The 23,586-nt window shown below is 43.5% G+C and overlaps 1 protein-coding gene across 2 annotated transcripts in view; it reads left to right on the forward strand.

The window, feature by feature from the left end:
* The window catches only part of MRPL1 (mitochondrial ribosomal protein L1), a 658,446-nt gene that overhangs the window by 456,976 nt on the left and 177,884 nt on the right, over nucleotides 1–23,586 (forward strand). For both annotated transcript variants that reach the window (XM_069626339.1, XM_069626340.1), the window contains one exon: nucleotides 5,342–5,442. In XM_069626339.1, coding sequence (XP_069482440.1) covers nucleotides 5,342–5,442 — 101 coding nt within the window. The remainder of the gene's footprint in view (nucleotides 1–5,341; nucleotides 5,443–23,586) is intronic.

Here is a 23,586-nt window from a genome sequence, read left to right on the forward strand (position 1 = left end):
CAACATCCTCAACTGCGAAACCATGGTGATACACCTAACAGCGAGCCCAAAAACCAACATCATTCATCCTGGTATACAGACCACCAACATATGATGCAACATTCGTCGATAACTTCATAGAAGCCATCACCAATTTAGCCATCAACCACGAACACCTAATCATCCTGGGGGACTTCAACATCTGGTTTGAAGGCAGCCACGCCAACTCCCAAAACTCACTAATTGAACAACTCAGCACCATGAAACTGCGACAACTAGTCAAAGGAGCAACGCACTCAGCAGGACACACCCTAGACGCAATTTTCGCCAAAAAAAAACTCATCACCGCGGCACCTCCGATACAAATACTGTGGAGCGACCATCTCATCATCCCATTCGTGATCGCTCTGCCTACCCAAGCCTACATCCAACATCCGAAACTCATACCCACCACCAAAAGAAACTGGAAACACGTCAAAGAAAGCAACCTATTCGAACAGCTGGAATTAACAAAACCCTCAACTACAGAATGCTAGCGGACCTAGATGGGAAAGCAGAGATACTGCACAAATGGATCATGGATAGAATAGACAAGATCGCACCAGAAAAACCTTTCACCCCATCAAAAAAAAGAGCAATGGCAAAATGGTTCACCCCACTATTAAACGACATGAAAAAGAAAAACAAAAAGATGGAATTGGAATGGGGGAAAGAATACAACCCAGGAAAGAAAAACACTATCAGAAACAAATCTGCGCATACAAGAAGGAAATTCAAAAGGCAAAGAGAAGACATGATGATGACAGAATCAACAATGCCACCAACACACAAAAAGAAATGTTTAGCATTATTAAAGAAATGAGAAACCCACCAGGCTGCGATAACACCCCAAACCCATCAGAAAAACTATGCAACGACCTGGCAAACCACTTCAAAAAGAAATCGATGACATCCGACAAACCATACAAAAGCGAACAACCAACCACAACACACAACCCAACGAACTTAACACAGAACTACAGCACAAACTCCAAAGCTTTCCTGAAATATCAGCAGAGGCATTCGCAATGCTGGTTAAACGAAGCAAGAAAGCAGGATCACCCATGTACCCCTACCCCCCAGACATCTACAAATCAAACCTCGCGCAAGGATCGCCAGCAGAACACTACAAAAACCTTCTAGCTCTATCACTATCAACAGGGACTGTACTGAAGATCTTCAAATCAGCATATATCAAGCCACTCTTGAAAAACACAAGTGGCGACGTAGATGACCTTTCCAACTACAGGCCGTCTCTAACATCCCCTACCCAGCAAAACCTCTAGAAACCTACGTATATAAACTAACCCAAGAACACGTAAAAAAACACCACCTGCTGGACCAAGCTCAAATCAGTTTCAGAACAGCGAGAGAACGTAAACAGCACTACTATCCATCTGGGACGACCTCAAAACTAACGCACACTCAAACACTACCTCAGCCCTTATTCTGCTCGACCTCTCTGCAGCCTTTGACACAGTTAGCCACGACACCCTGACCAAAAGACTAGAAGACATAGGCATAACAGACTCAGCACTACGCTGGACCAAATCATTCCTAGCCGACAGAACAGAAACCGTATGGATAAAACCTTTCAAATCCACTCCACGAGTTAACGACTGTGGAGTGCCACAAGGATCCGCACTATCTCCACTATATTTCAACATCTATCAGACTCCGATCATCAGAATCTTCCAAAAATACAACATTACATGTTACAACTACGCAGATGACACTCGGATCATCTGCAAAATCAAAGACACCGATGCCAACCACTCAGCACTAACTGACTGTCTAAAAGAAGTCTTCAACTGGATGGATGCCAACAACCTGAAAATCAACCCAGGAAAGACCGAAATCATGATCATATCCAAAGACCAGTAGAACGAAACCACCATCCCATGGCCTACGGAAATGGGAAACGCACCAACACCATCGAAGGTAGTAAAAAATCTGGGAGTCCTGATGGACAACACCCTAACCCTGGAACCACAAATAAATGCAAAAGTGAAGAAATGCTTTTTCCTCCTCCTCCCCCACACAGCAAGAAGAATTCTACCTTTCCTCTCCTTCACGCACAAAACACTCACTATCGTCGCCCTAATCATGTCAAAAATAGACTATGCAAACAGCCTCTACCTCGGAATACCTCGGAATACCTGAATACCTCCTGAAAAAACTGCAACAGATCCAAAATGCAGCAGCAAGACTACTCCTCAAACTAACCATCACTCCAGCCCTAAAAACACTACACTGGCTCCCAGTAAAACAACGCATCACCTTCAAAACAATGTGCATAACACACAGAGCAATCAGCGGCCAAGGAGCAGAATTCCTACAAAAGAAAATAAGTCTACAAACCAACGAGACCCCTCCGATCAAGCAACGAAATCCGCCAGGAACTCGAACCATACCTTAAGAAAAAACTTGGAGGCACCTCCTTCTACCACTTAGCCGCAAAAACCTGGAACGACATCCCAAAAGAAATAAAACACTGAACATCACCTAAAATTCAGGAAATCACTAAAAAACCTGGCTCTTCAACATTACAGACTAAATCTGGAAACCAAAACCGGAAAAAGGATGACTAAACCGGAAAGGACACGGACATCCCCGACCCGAGAGGGTAACTCCCACGGCACGCACGGAAACTGAGTCAGCTACCCCAGACAATCCCACCATCACTTCGCCCGCCCCTTAGCTACCGCCAGGCACCACAGTGATGTGGAACTGTCGAGATATTGACAATCACCACATGACCTGAGAGGTTGACATTGGCAGGTGCACTGACCACAGGAGTATGAAGGGGGGATAAGGGGAGCTATGAGAGAGCATGTTAGAGATGGGGGCCAGAGGAGTAAGGAACCTTTTATGCCAGTCGGACCCAGATCAGGACAGAGCCACATCCGGGGAGACTACACAAGCCGAGCGCCTCATTTCAGGATAGAGACGCAAACTAACCAACCCTACTAACAATTTCCCTTTTCTGCATACAACTCTCAAACTCCAAACCAAACACAACCAAAACCTACAGCACAACAAACCGCACAAACTTCACTACATCGCAACAACAAAACAAAAACACACATAGTATTGCACAACAGTACACGACGACTACTGGCCGCAAACACCCCAAGCCCAACCAACGGACCCACCGGGCTGAGGACGCCAACAGCACATCACTGCTCCCTTGCACTTTTCCTGCTTCCCCCCACTAACTCAACCTCCCCTCCTCTTTCAGAGCCGCCAGAGCGCCAGGGGACCACTCCGGTGGTGATAGTGCGCGATAAAAATGTCCTTTAGCATTAACATAACACAAATCCACTAAAATAATATTCCTGTGTTTCCTGTAGCATAGGACATAAAATCATCCAATGTTTTATGGTTTCATGTGAGTTTGACAGATGCAACATTTGGCACTTTCCCGTTGCCCTCTGGAAAATAAAACCTCCCCAGTTTGTATCCGATTAAAACGAAGTCTCATAAAAATGTTTCGAAAGCGACTGTCGGGACATTGTTTCAAATATTTAGGGCGGGAACCCTCTTTTAAAAAAAATCCAAGCTGATGTCTTTGTTTAACTTGTATTTACTCCTCTCATCACAGGTCATGATCGATTCTAGATCTAAAATGTTCTTTTTGACCCGACCGGATTAAGCAACAAGACATCAGGGGTCTCTTTATACTTGTCCAGGATGTTTTCACAATTCTCTTGCAATAAACAAAAGGAGTCCGCTCGCAATCTCTCAATGTGCCCTCCCATCAGTGCATGCAGCGTATTCGAATCACTTACAATCAATTTCCGGTATAATAAAAGCATCTTTAGTTCAACCAAAGCACCCAAAGAACTGAAACCTAATTGCAATCAAATCACCGGTATTGGTTCACAATTTGGTAAGGACAGTGCTTTCTTCCAAATCAGGAAGTCGGTAACCACTAGACTGTTCAATGTGGTGCTCATAGATAATCTTCATGATTCTGCACTTCTCCCTCATCACACTACTGAGCTTGCGGTTCCCTTTTGAGTCAATGGAGTTCTTCTTAGTCACAGTACTGGGAAAGGGATCTTCACTTAAGTCTTAGGTAGTTCCTGTTCTTCCTCGTCCCAGTACTTTCTAGGGAAATGGTAGGGTGACAATAACTCATGACACTATTAGGGAAGAGGGTTGTTAGGGTTGCAGGAAGTGAACTAGGGTCAGGTGATTGGTGGGGATACCGCATTCTCTTCAGATAGTCATCCCTAGTCCAATGGGGGGATCCCTCTCCCTGAGATCCTCCCGCTGAGTACCATCCCCAGGGGACCTATTGGTTAGTGGCCTCACCTCTCTGGCCTCATGAGTAGCGGCTCCGCCTGAGGGAGAAGGGACAACATCCGAATTCTTGTCACACTACCTGCAATAAAGATAAGCTGTATCCTTCGTCTTGCACTTATCCGAACGGCCCACATTTTAGGAAAATGCTTAGGAAGAGTGCTACGGGCGGGGCACAGAGAGTGCATGCAACCTATCGATTTACGAGTTAAATATCTTTGATTTATACAGTAGATTGATTTACTATTTATAAATACAGACTTATTTTACACACACAGGTAAAATTGTAAATTTAGTTTGCGAATCATCACTCGTTGGTGAAAAGGACATGAGAATATCGCATTTGTTTATAAAGAACTAATGTTAACTTTTCAATTCCCTCTGCTCATGCGTCTTGGAGTTTGTAATCACGTTGAATGGGTTAAAGGCGCGTTAAAGTACTGCACAGGTACATAGTATTGCAGCTGTGTTTATGCGTTTAAGAGCTAGCAGTAACTCAAACCTATCGAAACTCGCAGCCTCATTCTACAAATGTCAGCGTTATGCTGCACACTTTGGCGAGAAGTGTATCTGTGCTCTAGTGTACACGAGCTATCTTGGCAAAGTAACACTTAGAGCTGTAGTACATTTTCTGCGTGGACTAGCTGGGAAATATAGATGGCTCAATCTTTTACAATGTACATGTTTTCAATAAGTACTGCACACTATTTGAAGGGGAGGTGGTCATTTTCCAAGTTTTGGTGAATATTTTCTTTCTTGAAACATCGGTTGCCTTTTTTTACTGGGTGTGCAATATGTATCCTAATTTCTAATACGGGACGTGACCGAAATATGTTTAGTGCACTTTTTGGACTTGTTCCATTGCAGAATACAAAGTGCTAATCTGGTCTTGCTCTGAAATGGTCTTGTAATGTAGAGCATGCCTAGACAGGCTAAATTAAGATCATTAGCTGATGCTCCAATGGCACTCCAACCATTGCACGGCTCAGTAATGCTTTTAACTTTTTTATTACAGGATCTTTGGGAATGGACATTCCAAAAATGCTTGAACTTTTTAAGCAAGGACATGAGTACACGGTAGAGAACGAGTGTGTTATTAAGACCAAAATAGCATCGGTAAGTTTTACAAAGAATTTCTAGCAAACAATGTTGGACATAGCAATTGTTAATCATTTTCGGTAAATGCACCACGTGTGGCCTTGGCAGCTGTTCTTTGTCTCTGAAGCATGTTGGAATGGTGCCATTCAGCTGTACACCTTGTTAGCACATGGTGCAGCCTTAATATCCCTACAAATAATTAGCAACATTTTTTTGGATGTGGGGCATTTTTTTTCTTTGTTTTTCTAAATTGTTATTTTTTACAAGTTTTAATTTTGTACTGCCATCATTCACACTACACACTTCTCTCTATTTTTTTTTATTTTAACACGTTTTACTGAACTTTGTTTTTAAAACCGTTTTTAAAGAAAGTCAACAAAGATTGTGCAGTGCATGTCTTGAAAAATAAAAATAAAATCTATTAAAGGCCACAGTATCTCCCTAAGAATCATGTAATAATGTCACGTGATAACAAATAAATCCAACACAAAACATATTTCTAACATGGTATTCATGAGGAAAACATGGTTTTGATTCCCAAGTCATCTGTGTTCTTTTCCTGTAAGGTAGTCGTACATATTTCAGCAATGAGGGCTTAAATGTGTGCGACATGGTGTTTTGACAGAAGGTGGTGAATGTCCCAAATTGTTTCAATGTTTGAGGTTTTGGTGTGCTGTCAAGCAAATAATAAATCTAACATAGCCCATATGTCTCGGGAGAATAGCTCAGGGGCAAAGTGCTCGCCTTGGAAGCAAGACGACACGGAGCACCACAGGTTCGATTCCCGGGTCCGTGCTTAGAAACCTCTGGGTATTAAGCGCTTTATAAATAACCTATCATATCATATATCATATTTCCCATACCTTACCCCACCACACTGCAATTTGTGGGCGCGCCAGGATCTACAACACTTTTTTTTTAATCATATAACACAAACACAGCATGTTTCCTACTCTACAAGTTAAAATCTTTTAAAATATGTGGCACAAATGGTTTATCATAGGTTCCTAGTTCAAAGTTCTAATGTGGAATTATCGGTGTGGTTTGCATTATTATATTTAATACAAGGAGGAGAAAACTACTGGAAACAGTCCAAATCTGAAGAAGATTTTTCTGTAGACCATGCAGATTTCTTATTACAGACTACAAAGAATATTTCTGCCAATTGTCACTGTTTCCATAGATTTGGACTGACTCCGAAAACTACTATCAGCCATTGTGGAAAAAGTGTTTTAAAGTCACAACTCAGTCAATTGTTATCTGGAGTGTTCATAAAAAGAAGAGTGTAAACGTATTGAAATGATTCATATTATATGACATGCTTTGAAATGTGATTTCAATAATAACCAGGGTCATTGTGCAATACTTTAATAGTACAATCCGTTTAAACTATAAAACACCTTAGGTGGGTGAGGATTATTGTCGACGCTTCTCTGTAGGAGTACAGCCAAAGCTGGTCAAGCTATAATTAGGGGTGCGTGATGAAGGCCCAATTAACTCGAGCTAAAAGAACTTTAATTCTTGTACACTGCTCAGTACTGTACAATGTATGCTGGCTTCTCCAGTTAAAGGCAAAATGGTGCAGAAAATATCAATTTCTACTGCATAGTTCTAAATTCTTTGAGTATGTCTACTCCGAAGACCGTTTTCAAGAGGTGTGTGGACTGTGACTCGAAGTTGTCGACCACAGATCTGCACAGAATATTCCTGTGGTGTCTCGGCGAAGAGCACAAATTCGACGACTGTGGTTCTTGTCAGTTGATGAATAGCAACGTCTTAAAGGAGAGAAGTAAAAAAAAAACTCACCTTAGGTCAGTCAGTCTCAATCCCCGTCCTCTACTCCTACGAAGAGGAAATCTTCCAAAGACAGGACTTTGAGGGATACGTTTCCTCGAAGATCTAAAAAGCGTTTCAAACATTGGAAGTGCTAGAGGTCACGGAGCGATTCGCGTCCCTCCATCTTCGTCTTCTCGAAGAAAATCCAAGAAGAGACGCCATCATTCTTAGTCATCGGATTTCTTTCTGATTGGAAAAAAGGTAGGTTTCCCACCAAGTTTCCCACCAAGTCTGCCTCCAAAGCAGATTGGGAAGAGTTCCATCTGAAAATTATAGATGTCTCTCAAAGGCAGCCCCTCCCGGTTGCTTGCAAGTGCCGAAAAAGACTTCCACCCCCACTATGCCATGTAAGGCAGGTCGGGAGTCTTTGAAGCCCCTGACTTGCATGCCCAAGATCCCAGGTCCAAATTCTGAGATGCCTGCTAGAGAGGAGTCGACAGTGTTGAAGCCCACGAGAAACATCAAGGCAACAGGCTTCCACTTCTTCATTCTCAAAGGACTCAACGTCAAAGTCATCGACAGTGAAGTTGTCAATGTCATCATACAACCCATCTTTGGGTTTTAAACCCTCGTCAGAAAAAGACCAACTCTTGTGGGTACATTTTTGAAGCAGGGGAAGAAGATGACCGTTTACCCTTTGGGTTTGAAAATGTTGGCACGCCCAATGTTCCGGAGGAACTAATTCCAGGGGAGTCCAGAATTGAGGACTTGGCTACATGCCTGAAGGATGCCAGTGGATTGGACACTTCTCCAGAAGTGGAGTTTTCAACTGCAGACTCAGCTGCCCATCCCAGTGCAGCGTACAGGTCAGTCATAAATAAGGTCATAGAATATTTAGGCTGGGGACATCCTGCAAAGGATATTGTACAGGATGATCTTGCTGACACCCCGGACAGGGGACCCCCAAGGAACCTGTTCTGCCTTTTATTCTGCACTGAAAAATAATATCTTAGACAATTGGCAGAAGCTGAATAACACTCCTGCTGTCAATAAGGAGCTGGTAAGGAAGTACATCGGCTATTGACCCTGAATGCCTTTCCAGGCACCCTATCCCTGAATCCTTTCTGGTGCAATCAGCTACTTGTACATCAAAGCAGCTGCTTACCCAAATATTCCACCTGACAGGGATGATAAAAAAGATGATGTACTATGGCAAATGGTGTTTTCTGCTGGGAATATGGTGCTTAATGCCATTAATGCATCTTGCGCCTTAGCCAAATAAACCCATACTCTGCAGGATGTTATCTCCCAAGCAGCAGAGAATATTCCTGAGGTGGAAATGAGAGATGGCTTTATAAACATCACTCAAGATGGTAGGGATGCTACATATCCGTCTCTCCAATCCAGACTGAATGCATCCGACTGTGTACAGAAACAAGAAGGTTTGCGTGGCTGCGCAAATCAGGTTTTACTCCTGATGTCCAATCAAGACTTTTGGATATGCCATTCAATGGATCACACCTCTTTGGAGCCAAGGCTGGCAAAAGCCTAGAGAATCAGCAAGCTTCAAAGGCGGCTGCAAAAACATTAGGTGCAGCCATCTGCCAGCACCCAGCAGCATCAATCATGTTCCCAGAGTTGGAGAGGACGTTCCTTTCATTTCTATTCCTCATTTGGATAGAAAAGTAGAGGACAGGCTACCCAAAGAGGACAAAGAGATGTCTATGTGGCGTAAGATGCTGAGGAGGAAGACCAACCCAGGTAGTTACTTCCTCATTACCCTCTGCCACAACAGCAGCTCCAAAACCACTTTGAGTGCTTCCCTCACAAGTCTCCAGTGGGAGGCAGGCTTACCCAGCATCTCAGAGAATGGCAAAACATTACTTTGGATGCTTGGGCACTACAGACAGTGGCTCAAGTGTACTGCCTCCCATTTTTTTTAAAAGGTCCCCAGATTGTCCCCTGTGCGAGCAATACCTTTGGGAACCAGACTCGCTCCTTCTGCAGGAGGTTCTCCCTCTGTTGAAGAAAAATGCTGTTTAAAAGGTACCTGTAGGAGAGCAATACCAGGGTTGGTATAGCACTTATTTTTTGGTTCCCAAGAAGGAAGGAGGATTGCAACCCATCTTGCACCTGAGTTGCTTGAACAAGTTCCTCAGGAAGGACAGATTCAAGAAGGATGGTTACTCTTTTGCAAATCCTCCAGACCCTTCAACTCCGGGACTGGATGGTATAACTGAATGTTCAGGATGCTTACTTTCTTGTGCCTATACATCTCAAGCACATATTGTACCTATGGTTCGCCATGAACTCTTTAAAATCTGCAAGGAGCTGGCAAACCCTGCTGCAGTCATTACCTCTCCTGTCCCCTCCCAGGCCCTCTGCACGGCACTGGCCGCTCACTTCATCTCTAAAACTCAGGACATCCTGTCCTCACTCTCCTCCTCTCACCTACCCCCCTCTATTCCCTGCTCTAACTCTGGCCCCTCTGCAGCCACCCCTCCTCTCTCCTTCTCTGCCTTTCACCTGTTTTCTGCTGACGAGGTTTCGAGACAAGTCCGATCTATGAAAGTCTCGTCAAACCAGGTCCACCCCTGTTCCTCCAAAACTATCAAGGACCACATCGACTCCTTGGCTCCTGCCCTTGCTGACTTCTGCAATCACTCCTTCCCCTCTGGAGTGTTCCCATCCCCTCTCAAGCACTCCCTTGTGCACCCCCTTCTTAGGAAACCCTCCTCTGACCCCTCTTGCCCTGCTAACTATCGCCCAATCTCTATCACTCCCTTCCTGGGCAAGCTCCTGGAGAAACTGGCCATCTCCCAGCTTAATCTCCATGCTGAATCTGTTAGTAGTCTTCATGACCATCAGTCTGGCTTCAGAGCCGCCAGAAGCACGGAAACTGCTCTCCTGAACATCCGTGAGGACCTGCTCTCGAATCTTGACTCTAACGCTCCATGTGTTCTCATTTTGCTTGATCTCTCTTCTGCCTTTGACACCGTCAACCATACCATCCTGCTCAACCATCTCCATGATAACCTGGGTATCACTGGTCAGGCTCTGGCGTGGCTGTCCTCTTTCCTCTCCAGTCGACCCTCCCATGTCCAACTGGGGTCTTTCCTCTCTGACATCTTTTTCTCTACCTGTGGTGTCCCCAGGGATCTAACCTCTCTCCCTTGGCTGTTTAACCAGTATCTGGCACTCCTCGCCCACCTCATCGCCGCTCTCTGCCCCTGCTTTCAGTGCTATGTGGATGATACCCAGCTCATTTTCAGGCTACCCTCGGCCTCCTCTTCTCCTTCCCTCATCTCTGACTGTCTTTGTGCTATCCAGGAATGGTGTGCCGCCAACGACCTCTGCCTTGATGCCAGTAAGACTGAGATTCTACTCATTGGCACACCCACTCCCTCCTTCCCTGCAGCTCTCTGGCCGGCCTCTCTTGGCCCTCTTCCTGCTCCTACCTGCAATGCAAAAAACCTTGGGGTCATCTTCGACTCCACACTCTCCTTCTCTCCTCACATATCCGACGTCTCAAAGAAGTCACACTACCAGCTCCACCTCCTCCGAGGTATCCTTCCTTTCCTCTCCTTCCCCCAGAAGCTCACTGTCTCTAGAGCCCTGGTTCTCTCTAAGCTGGACTACTGTAACAGCCTCTATCTAAATCTGCCCGCCTCTTCTCTCTGCAACTCATCCAGGACAGGACTGCAAGACTTGTCCTTGGCCTTCAGCCCAGGGACCGTATCTCTCCAGGACTGAAATCACTACACTGGCTCCCAGTGACTGCGAGGATCAAGTTCAAAACCCTCTGCATAGTCCACAAGGCCTTCTGGGGCCTTGGGCCAAAATATCTACAACTCTCTTCCTAAATATCTTCCTTCTCAAGCTCTTTGCTCATTCGCCTCCAACTCCCTCAGGGTCAGCCGCTTCTCCAAACGAGTTGGGGGCAGATCTCTCTCCGCTGCAGGGGCCTCCCTCTGGAACAGCCTTCCTGCCTCCCTGAAACTCGAGGAGAACCATTTCCGGTTCCGGAAGCACCTCAAAACCTTCCTCTTTGCCTCCGCCTTCTCTCCCCTCTCCCCTGCTAAACTTACTGAAACTGCACTGAATCTTCAACTGGGCCACTTACCGCTCTCGTTCATTGGCCCAGCCACTCTCCCCTGCACTGCCTCCCTGGCAACCCCCGGCACTGCGGGACTGTGTCTGCATCCCTACAGCCCCCCTTCCCAGCACTTTTCTGCACTTATCTCGCACTTGCCACCAGCTGGCCCTTGTTATTTATCCTTATGCTCTTAACTCTGTACTGCACTCTCCCCTTTCCACCTCCCCTTTGCACTTTTCCCCTCCCCTCTACCCTTGCACTTGCGCAATCTGAATGACACTTGGCCCAGTAGGATTGTTGTCTGTCTCCCCTTGCCCCCCCCCCCCCTCGTCGCGCCTTGAAACAGTTGTGTATAGGCACGTTACAAATGCCATATCATATATCATATCATTGGCAGGTGGCACTTTCAGTTTGGAGTACTGCCTTTCGGCTGACCTCTGTCCCGAGGGTCTGAACCAAGATGATGGCGGCAGTGGCAGCAAATATAAGGAGGGGAGGGATACACATCTTTCCCTACCTAGACGATTGGCTGATTAGAGATCATTCTCCTGAACAGGCTCTGGAACATATATACAGCACCTGCCACTTTCTCTCACAAACAGGGTTGTCCTTAGTGTTGGTCCTTCTTTTCTTCCTAAGGTGGTGTCGGAATTTCATTTATGCCAGAAGGTTGTTCTTCCGGCATTTTATCCTCATCCACATCCTGGTAAGGAAGAGGAGAGGCTCCATAGGCTTGATCCTAGGAGAGCGTTAAGCTTTTATATTTCACGCATGTCCCGGGTCAGAGTGGACGATCAGCTCTTTATTGGGTACGCTGGAAAGCGTTTGGGACAGGCTGTGACGAAACAAACTTTGTCTCGCTGGATTATTTTGGCTATCTCTGAGTGTACCCACCGGTCGGCTTATGGGCCCATTCTACCAGAGTTATGGCTGCCTCTACTGCCCTGCAGAGGGGTGTTCCTATTCGCAACATCTGTGATACAGCCAACTGGGCTTCGGTACATACTTTTGTACGTCACTATTCCCTCGATTCAGTCCGGGGGCAGGATCTGGCCTTTGGCAAGGCGGTCCTTTACTCCGCAATTTGATGGGGCATGCTAAATTTCTGTTTTCTAAATTCTTTTCCCACCTCCTTGCATTGGTATTGCTTTGGGAGTCTGTCATAGATATGGAATGCGTCGGAGGACCCAATCCCCTCGAAGAACAAGTTACTCTCTTACCTGGTAACGTTCTTTCGATGGGATGGTCCGACGACGTAATCCATATCGCTCCCTCCCTACCTTCCCCGCTACAGAATTTCTTATGCGATTGCAGCTTACGTTTCCGCAAGGCTTTGTGTGTCAGACTGGCAGAAGACTGGTGGCACACGTTCTGGGGAAAAAACTACAACTGAGGCTCGGGCGTCGTGCGTCCTACTTATAACATCCAGTGACGTCGGCCGTCGGAGGTCCTCGAGGGCAGCGTATCGACGCAGGACGCAAATGCTGAAGATTTTCCGAAGCAGCACAGCTGTGGTGATTGTCATAGATATGGAATAGGTCGTCCGACCATCCCATCGAAAGAACGTTACCAGGTAAGAGTAACTTGTTCATCCTTTGCATTTCTGTGCCCACAACATGCACACTTTAATTCAAAGCACTGCCCGCAGTACAATTAAACGTATACTTAACTCACATCTGTGATGAATCTGATGTTATTCCTCAGAAAAACTGGCTTCGGACACTTCTCATGTGGCCATGGCAAGGTAGACACTTTCTGATCCTGACCCTGGGGGTGGTGTTCTGCGGAGGATCACATGGGGGGGGTTGGGGACCAGGTCAGTAGGAATGGGAAACCCCCTTTTATAAGTTCCCCCTGAGATATCAGCCTTCTAATGGCCTATTGTAAAATGGAAGCTGTTAGAAAAAGCTGATTTTTGCATTGTGGACTCCCAAGTCCCACAATCCCCAAAGTACTGGAATGAAGAAGAGGGCTGCAGAGGCACAAGACTGCAAGTTTCAGCCTATTAGGGATAATGACCCATACCTGAGGAAGACTGGCAGGCATAAAACGCCCCCTCCAGTGCAGGCCATGGAGAAGAGTAGTAGCAGGAGGTGGAGTATGCATGGTCTCCACATTGCAGCAGAAGCAGAGGAAGAATCTGGAGGGAAGCAGAGACTCCAGGACCACTGTTTTAGGTAAATCAGTTGCCGGTCCTGAGAGGGTCTCTTCTTCCTTGAATCTTTGTTGCAAAGGTTGCACAGCAGACAGCATTTAAGTTGGAAGCTTTACCCATGCAGACCTGAATTGCAGAGGTGGCGCGTTGGGATGTGTAAACTTTGTAATTTCCACGAAGGGACGCAGGCTTCGGTGGCAGGCAGCACCGGAGAGCCTCTGAAGCAGAGGAAGCTCCTTTTCTGAGTGGTGTGGACCGCAGGGGACCGCAGGAAGCAAGATGCGGAGCCGCGCTAAGAAGCAGAAGACCTGGAGGCAGTGGAGTGAGCAGACACGCACGCCAGACCCAGTTCACTGTTGATCTGAGACCCAGCAGCGCTCCGTAATCACCTGCTGGCCATGCCAGGGAGTTCTAAGTAGAGAACCATTACCAAGCGAGTGAACGGGACAATTACCCCTTATTTTAAATACCGAACTAATGTGAAGTTGACTGATAATTCATGTGAAAACCAAGCTGATATGAAAAGGAGGTGGCAGGCTAAGAACATGACCAACAGGCCGAAATGGTGTGGATGTGATTGTATGAGCCAAAATAAAGGTCAGCAGGAAAAGGCAATGACTAGAGAAAACATTACAAACGGCTGTGCCAAAGCCAAAAGAGAATAATACCAAGGCAGGTTAGAAACAAACAACATTGCCAAAGTCAAGAAAATGCAATTAATAATTGAAGTGGTTGTCAAACATATTGCCCATATATACAGAAGGTCATAAGAGGAACTGATTTAAACCCACATTGCCAAAGAAGTGTGAGAGTGAAAGAGAATCATTGTCAGCATTTGGTTCATGTTGATGGGAAAGAAGAGTGGCAGGAAGCTGTTCTTCTGATAAGAGATTTTCAGGAGTCGTCGAGCATAACCTGTATCGCGTATTGCAATCACAAGAGTGTAACAAACAGCACCAATGTGTTTCTTGTTTTCCCAAAGAAATATGTATACTGAAGTTGTGTAGCAAAAGACATTGCTGACAACTAACCCTTAAACAGAAGTATTCATAGTTGGTTTTATTCTGTCCTGGCAGGGGAGTACATCAGGGCAGAGGACGTTGTAGTAGTAGGCCTGGCATGTGAGTGGACAGGTGTAAGTCATTGAAGTACTGTGGTGTGGTTAACAATCTTGAAGAACCAGTAAAGTGTTTTGTGAACTGTTAAAGAATCATCCTGACACATTTATATTGCTGCAGGAGTTTCAAATATTGTGTAAACATGTGTTTTGAGAACTGTTGCAGAATTATCCTGACCAAGTTATTTTTGTTGATCGTCATGACATAAGGAAGTATTCTTTGTTGATGAGAAGATGTTGCTTTGAAGTGGAAAAGGGAAAACACTTGTTGAACTATTCTGAACAATTAGAACTTTTGTTGTCGAGTTGGAATCAAAAGAACGGCTTTGTAACTTTGTTACAAGATCGGATTCCCTTATATTTTTGAACTATTGAACAGAATCCTGCTTGGAAGGGGCATTCACCCAGATTATAAAGAGTGAGTTCTCATGATGTGAACTTAACTGCTATATTTGTTGCTTTTGAACTGCCAGATATTACCTTGTTGAGTTACTGTATGTACAAGTGTGATAGAAACCTTTTAGTAGAGTGTTTTCTTGAGTTGATTTTAGGCAGGGAAATTGTTGTCAGGGTAGCGCTAGTGAGGCGTTTATCCAACCTTTTGAGTTAATAAAATGGCATCTTTTAAAAAATCTTCACAAAGTTGTCTTCCTGACATTTCTGACCCCTCAGAAATCCTCCTACGTCCCTGCCACCGTCCACCTTAACGTATGCGGTGCCTGTGAAACAGGGATGGGACAGGAGCTTATTTGTACAGCAAAATTCATGCCTTTACCTTTACAATTGTTGCAGAAACAGGGTGTGACTAGCTCAACTCGCTCTTCCCACCAACACCACCTGTGAGTCCTTTTTTGTGCTGGACGGTGCTGTACACTGTGCCCAGCTTCGTGGGGACCTTTCTTTTCCCACCTTTTTGCCCTTGTGTTTATTTTTTTAACTTATTTCTTTATCTACCTGGGTACACTTGTGTGATTCCTGAAGCAGTAATTACATGGAGGTGGATGTACCATCCCTGACCTGAGCACTTTGTCCTGGAGCAAGCGATTGATGAATATGAGCAAGGGTTCAATAATCTATTGTACTTTCCAAATGTTCATTCATTTTCCTACAATTTTCCAAAATCATGATATAGGAAAGTATATCAACATAAACATCACAACCTAAAATTGCCGACACGCTGGTTGACAAGGAGATTTGCTAATGTCCCTCTTGCCAACGATACTTCATTCCCAACTCTCTCCTGGTATCGTTCAGTTGGTCTGTTTATTCCATTTCCTTTTTTCCTTTTCTTTATGGTGATGAAAGATTCTTCATTAATAATGGTTTGTGGAACCATTGCTTCCCTTTCTTTATATATATTACTCAAACGGGGACCCCACTTTCATAAACCTAGGGAAGCTTGCAGTAGCCAGGGTAGTCATTTTCTCAATAGCCATCACTCCCCATATTTTCACCCACCATTGACCGGTATTGGGTTTCATTTTTGGTTTTCTGGAATTGTGCCATGGATAAAGGGAGCACCTTCAATAAATCGGTTATTACCTCTGCTGTGGCTCCTTGCATCATATAACTCCCTTTCACCATATCCCCAAGAATCATAAATCATTTACGCATGGGCATGATTATTATAATCATTTCTTTCTATCACTTAAGATTTCTTTACAATATATTTTTTAATTTGATCATCTCCACCACATATGACCATGGTCACTTCTTCTACACTAGCCCCCCAGTTTTAGGCTGTGGAACATGTTTTGATAAGTAATAAGTAAATTCTATTGGCAATTCCTTTTCCTATCTTTATATATTATCCTATCTTCTGGTGGTGAGTGTCACGTTATCCAATAGTATTTTTGCAAATGCTGTGCTTGTGTCCTCTTTTATCATAAATTCCATCCCATATGTTTTCCTCTTCCCAGCTGCGATTACTGCTTTGTGTGAAGGTCAGAATGTACTTATGTGCATCTGAATTGCTCTTTTTCTTGTATACAAAATGTCTCCTTACATTCCAGAAACGATAACTCCCCTCAACATATAGGTCTGATTGCATGAGTGAGTTACTTCTTTCCCATGCCTCAAGGGTGTCACTAACAATTACAGGTGTACATTCCGGAGGATCAGTTATTGGTGAGAGGGGTCCCAGTCCTAGCTTCATTCCTAATAATTTTGATCATGTATACCAGTATTCCAATGCACAGCCAGTGAAAGGATAAGAGTCTCCCTCCTGCTTTTTCTCAAATTTATCTGCAAGAACAGCAATTTGTAAAGATGGGTAACTGTTTCTCCTTGTTCCACCTCCCTCTGTACTTGATGCCTAGATTTCATGCCCATTCAGTTATAGGCATGGTCTGCTCTGCTAGCAAATATCTGTTTATATTTGGTACTCCCAGTCCACTTAATATTGGGGAATGTATAAATATGGAAAATGATCTTCTGAGCCATTTCTTCCAAATGAGTGTTCATTTCTCCTTTGAGTCAGTTGAGTGTTTTTAAAGGTATATTGATAGGTCGGTCTCTAAATACATACAGTAGTCTAGGCAAGAGAGTCCTTTTCACATCAACTATTCTCTCATACTGGGAAAGTGCCTCTAGGTCTGTCATGGCCACGGGCCCCAGAACACAAAAACCACAACATCTAGTGACGGGGGCAGTGGGTCACTTGACTCACTTCTGTCCCTTTGGGACTCATAAACACAGGGGCCCTGGCTGGTCTCAGTTCTGGCGCCTTTGGCGCCAGGCTCATATAGAGATTTGAGCAGGAACACTTTATTTCAGTGCTGGAGTGCTTTTACCTTACAAGAACTTTCCAGGTGCTGGAAGCCTCTATTCCAGAGAACATCCACATGTGCAGATTCATTGGGCGTGGCTCCCTAGGCCTGGTCTTCAGGTGTTGACTCATCAGGTGTGGCAGGGCTTGGCAGCAGGCAGGCCAGAGCTACTGGGATGGCCGGGAACAAGACTATATAAACCCACCGATCCCTCAAGCAAACGATTCGCCTTACTTTGCATTTCCGTGCAATGTGACGCTCACCGCCACCTGGACCAGCTACTTGTCTCGTGATCCTGCAACAGCATCCTTACCTGGACCCTGGCTCGCATCTCACGGCAATGCTCCATCTTTTTGCCAGATCCCGAATCGACGCCGCAGCACCTGCGCTCTCTGTCCCACGAAGAGGAAGTCCTGAAACGTGAAAAGAAGACAAGACAAGCTTAGAACTCTCAAACATCCAACCCAGGGTCGTGCCGCATTTTATTATTTTTTTTTGTTGTTTTTTTTTTGTTTTTGATTAAACATCTTTACATGTGATTTATCTTCAAACAAAAAAAATTACACATTTCAAAATGTACAAAAAACTGAATTCTACAATATATTACATAAGTTATATAAAAATATAAAATATTTCAACCAACTTAGTACGGCAACAATTAAAAAGACAAAATCAGATCTCTTCAAGTCTTAGCAGTATCTTGGAAGAACTTACAATTCGCTCGGTTTGAGTTATATAACAAGTTTACACATTTTTCACCTTTCTCTAGTCTTTACTCCTATTCTCTGACCAGATCAAGTTTGTTGTCAATAATTTGTAGAACTTTAACCAGTGCCAGTATAAGTGAAATCCTGTATCCCCACATACATTCTACCCATAGCGTTTCTAGGGCAATTCCCGTGGTACCGGATAAGAATTTGCCGAGATATTTTTGTCTGTCTTCCTCAAAAGCAGCACAATATAGTAACAAATGTTTCAGAGATTCATTTACACCGATCACACAAAATCTACAATTGGTGGTATACCGCTCATTGTTGTTAAATTTCCAAAATTTCATGCGGTCTTTGGTTAACAGTAAGTTAAATTTGAATCGCATGTACGTTGTTCTTACCAGATTACTGGGTACCTGCCTAATATACAAAAGTAATGGTTTTTGATTATGTCTAAATTTTGAGAATTCTTTATACATTTTGTATTGTCCAATTAAATCAGATGTGTTCACCCAATCATAAATATATAGTTTTTTTTTTTTACAATTTGAGGTAGGGTTACCAGGTCTGTTGTACTCTGCGCAATCAAATCTAAGACTTGTTGTGTCTCCTTATAAGACTTCTGTAAGGAAGCTGATTTGCCCCTCGTAATCATAGCTGCCAAATCCTCATATAGCGAGTTTTACATTGGTTGAAGAATTTTTGCAAAATTTGTTAGTCTTCTCCATGACATTTTAGACGCCAAAGAAGTAAGCCCCAATTCATGAATTATTATGGGATTTGGCATCGAGAGGGGTAAATGAAAGACTTTTTTCCAAATCGTTCCCTGTAAGGAGTTTAAGATGTGTCCAATCGCTAAGGTACATAGATCTAAGCCATATGGTATAATTGCCGCTACTTTAAGCAGGTAAAACTCTATTAATGGGATAAGTGGCAATGCTTTGATTGATATTGCCATTTGCCATTTTTTCATCGAGTCAGAATTCGTTAGATTGTATCCCAAGTAAATAAACCCTAGTGATCGAGGAATCATGTTTTCATTAATTAACCATTTAAATGAAACTGTTTTCCTTTTATTAGAAAAAATCATTGTTTGATTTTCCAGGGTTGACTGCCAAGTTGTGTTTTTCACAATAACCATATAACAAATGTATTTTGTTTTGTAGCCCAAATGGCGTACGATCCAATAGGATGATATCGTCGGCAAATGCCAATTAGTTTATACATAAATCTCCCAATTTTGCAGCAAAGGTATTCGAGTGTTCCCACAACTTATCTATGTCGGCTAAATAGAAATTAAAAAGAGTAGCTGCCAGGTTGCACCCTTGTTTCACCCCAATGAATGTATTTATAGGATCAGTCAACCTACCAGTACCATCAATTCTTACGCTGTAACTGGTGTTAAGATGGAGCATAGCAATCATTGTTATTATATGTGACGGTATCTGCCATTTGTGCATCTTTGCCCACAGGATCTCTCTAATCACACAGTCCAACGCTGAGGACAGGTCCACAAATGCCATATATATTGGACCATTTAGATTTTCTCTTGAGCTCTTTAATAGGTGTGCAAGAATAGTTGCATTCAATTGTGTTCAAATACGCTTTCTAAAACCTGTTTGAAAGCGTGAGAGAATGCGTAAAGTCGATATGGATGCATTCAGTTCTCTAAGGATTAGGCCAGCGAAGACCTTTGCAGGAATATCTATCAAAGCAATAGGTCTAAAGTTAGATGGATCAGCTGTTCCTCCCTTTTTGTGTAAGGGAATAATTAAAGCAGAGGACCAGGAAACTGGTAGTTTTTTTGTTTTTAAAAATGGTATCAAAGCAGCGCATGAGATGAGGTGCCCAAAATTTAGGGTCATCCTTCAACAAACAGGGAGGAATTCCATCTGGACCCGCTGCTTTTGAAAACTTTAAGCTCATAATCGCTGACTCAATCGTTTCCGCATCCCATGGACAGCTGTTGGGTAGTTCCGTTACCTTTACCACGTACTTAATTGACCTGAACTTTTCAGGCAGTGCGTATTTGTTACTGTAAAATTCAGTCCATTAGTCACCACTCACTGTGGAGCATTTCTCTGCCTGGCTTCTTTCCGTTGGATCTCTTAATATAGCCCAGATTTCACGTGTTTTCCTACCTATCATAAGGTTGATCATTTTTGTTTTTTTTTTCATATAGGCATTAAATTTAATACTGATGTCATGTTTATATTTGAGCAGAAATGATTTTTTTCTTATGCACTACTTGGTCAAAAGGATATCTGTGATCCCTTACCAGTTGTCTAATTTCAGCATTTTTCTCTTTTTCTTTTCGCTATCTCAAAGTTGAATCCACTAACTAAGTCTGTAGGCATTTCTTGCTTGTTTGCACTAACTATATGATTGAGGTGATGGCGAATCATGTTCTCGTTCATAAGATCTATTGAGCTACACTCTACCATTGACAACCGCTTAGGGTTAAATTTTAAGATGTCACGACTAACTAAGCCGTTCAATGACCTGCATGTTTTCAAATTCCATCTTATTGATAGCATCCGTCTGTCGGATTCAGGTAACACCAATGGTTTATACATAGGATAAGCACGAAGTTTATAACTCACAGTACATGCCAAGATCGAGTGGTCACTCAGGGAAGATTTTTCTATTGTTCAGGGCGAAGCCGTCCTGGCTAGTGATTTTGAGGTAACAATGTAATCAATGGTGGAGTTATGGATTCCCCCACTGCAAGTCACTTTTATCCCGTTACTTGCAAAAGGAATAACTTGCATATCCCATTCCTCAAAAAAGCCTACCCACAGCTGTCCCCTCTCACACGACAAATTTACATACTGGTCGTTTTGACCTTCGTCTTGAAAGTATTTTTGCATGAGAGTGGAGTTGAAATCCCCATCCACAATGATTTCGGCATTGGGCATTTCATCCACCACCTCCAACAATATATCATTCATTCTTTCAATAGTACCATCGATATATACTCCATTCGGATTCCAATATAAAGCTATGATCAACAAAGGAGCATTCTGGATGCTGCTTGACATTAAAATAATTGCCAGCATTTCCTCGGAAGAATATAGCTGCCTTATTTCCACGTCATATACCAAGGAGACATAGATTGCAAGGCCACCCTTTGATCGTCCTAGTTGTCCCTTTTGTGCATGACTAAAAAAAGTTGCAAAACCCTCCATCGGAATATCCAAAGTAGCCATGGTTTCTTGCAAGATGATTATTGCTGGGCGTTTCTCACAATCTAACATTCAAAAACATTACTTTAAGTTTTTGAACCCACAACAGTTCCATGATCTTACTAGAAAAGAGTTGTTTTATGATTTCTCTTCTCCCGGGGTCTCTTTAATGATTGATTTCATCAGAGGTTCTAGCCATGCTAAGCTTTTTATAATTTGTTCCACAGACTCTACTTGTGAGTTTACCTTTGCATGCAAGTTTGTGAATTGGTTGACATTATATTCACTTTTTGTGTTTTGCTGAATTTCTTTTTCTTGATATTCAATGAAATTGATTGCATCATCCATTGAATAGAAATCACATAACTTGTAGCCTAGAAACTCCAAGTCCCCACAATGAGTCCGAATCAAAGAAGCAATTATGGGTGATTGAAGCTTACAGATCATTCGATGATTGCATGAAAATGGTAGTTTTATCCAGTCGATATCATTCGATACTAAATTACGAAGGGCCGGGATTTGACGGAAGATCTTCATTACTGCAGCACGATTCAGACTAAGGTTGACAATCACTGCTTTATCTGCCCACCATCCTAGCACAGATTTCATTTCCAGAGGTATATCTTTTAGAGGAACTAGATTTGCCAGCTTTTCTGTCTCTTTGCCTCTTTTCTCATTTTCTGGTGGGGGTAAGAGGAGTGCCTCTTGGGGGCCCTTTCATGAGTTGAACATCTATGTCCGGGGTCGGCAAAGAGTTGCCGAGAACATTTTTATCTTGGGCACACCTCTTTGTTATTTATGTCAACAACCTCCTTCTCTACGATACCCTTTGATTCGTTGGAAACCTGGACAGACATAGAAGTAATTTTCTTGTCCATTTTCTCAAAGAACCTTTGCAATTGTGTTTGAATTAGCAGAGGGGAGTTATCATGCACCCCACCCATGTCAGGCCCCTTTGGGCCAGGTCTTACATCATGTGACGTTTCAGATGCCTGAGTCAGCGGGGGTGTTTTAATATCGCTTTCAACAGCCTGCGTTTGTTTTGCTTCCAAATTTGGCTGACTATCTTTGCCCAAGTTTTTTATCTCGGTGCCCATATCATCTAATTGCCTTTGACCAAGACATGTAATAGAGGAACTAGGGCGGCATGATTTTATGTTTTTTGTTTTTTTAGATTTTTTTTGATTGGATTCCTATCGGTACTAGTGGAGTGGTAACCACTCCCTTTCTTTTCTGAGCTCTTGCGAAGGCTTTTTTTGCATAAAGAACGTGGATTGTTGTGAGTCACCTTTTTCCACGTCGCTATTAGACTGATCCCCCTTTGGTACTTGATTCATCATGTCAAGGTCAATAAAATCTGTCCATCTAGAGGGGCTATCCGGTCGTTCAGAATTTTCTTCTCCTATTATCAGTGGTATTCCACCATCATTTCTCATTAACTCTGATGGTACTAAGTTTTCTGCCACTATATTTTCCAGGACTAATGAGCGTTCATGTTGGAGTTTTGCCATCTCAAGATACTCGGGAGTAGCAAATGAGCTTTGTGTGACACCCAATGGTTGCTGCAACTTTACACAGTTCACAAATGGGTCTGTAGTCATTTCCGTTTGAGAGGAATGGTCATGCTGGATACGATGGATGTTATCAGCTTCCTTGTGCACCAATTATTTTTACAATCAATAATTGAGATGCCCAGAAGTTATTACACTTCTCCTGGGACATCATGAACCCTTCAATTCAACATAGAGTATTCATAATTTCTGCATTAGATATACTCAACGCATGTATTGCTCCGTGAGTGTACTTGTGTCCTTTATCAAGAAGATTCAGAATTCTCGCTAGAACTGGAAAATTCTGGAGCTCTTGATTGTTTAAATCCACTAGAGCATCCTCAAGTGGAAACAATGGGAGCGATGAGTTCGGAAGACGTGGTGGATCATTTCTTCCGTTTTGTTGGTTGAGGTCCTTACCCAAAACCAGAGAGTGGGCATAGCTGAGGTCCTCATGATTGTTTCCAGACTCCTAAGCAGGGGATCTAGCCTTGTGTGTTGTATTTTTTTTTAGTGTCTTCTCATCCTTTTTCAGATTCTCTTTTAGCTCTTTCACATTTACTACAATTGCAGCATGAAAGTGAACCTGGTCCCTAAACCCATGAGAACTCGCTGCGGGTGTAGACGGCCCATTAGACAGTCTCGTGCGGCTGTGTAATTCTGCCAATACTGCCGGGGCAACCAGCGATGTGTCTGATGAGGGCAAACCAGACACATCGCCAACCGCACCCAAGAGCGAGCTGTCATTAATGGGTATATTGCAAATCAGGTTCTTTGGATGGTTGGTAACATCAAATGGCTCGGG

This window comes from Ambystoma mexicanum, chromosome 6p (genome assembly GCF_040938575.1).
Source record: "Ambystoma mexicanum isolate Mex_15411 chromosome 6p, UKY_AmexF1_1, whole genome shotgun sequence".
Lineage (NCBI taxonomy): Eukaryota > Metazoa > Chordata > Amphibia > Caudata > Ambystomatidae > Ambystoma > Ambystoma mexicanum.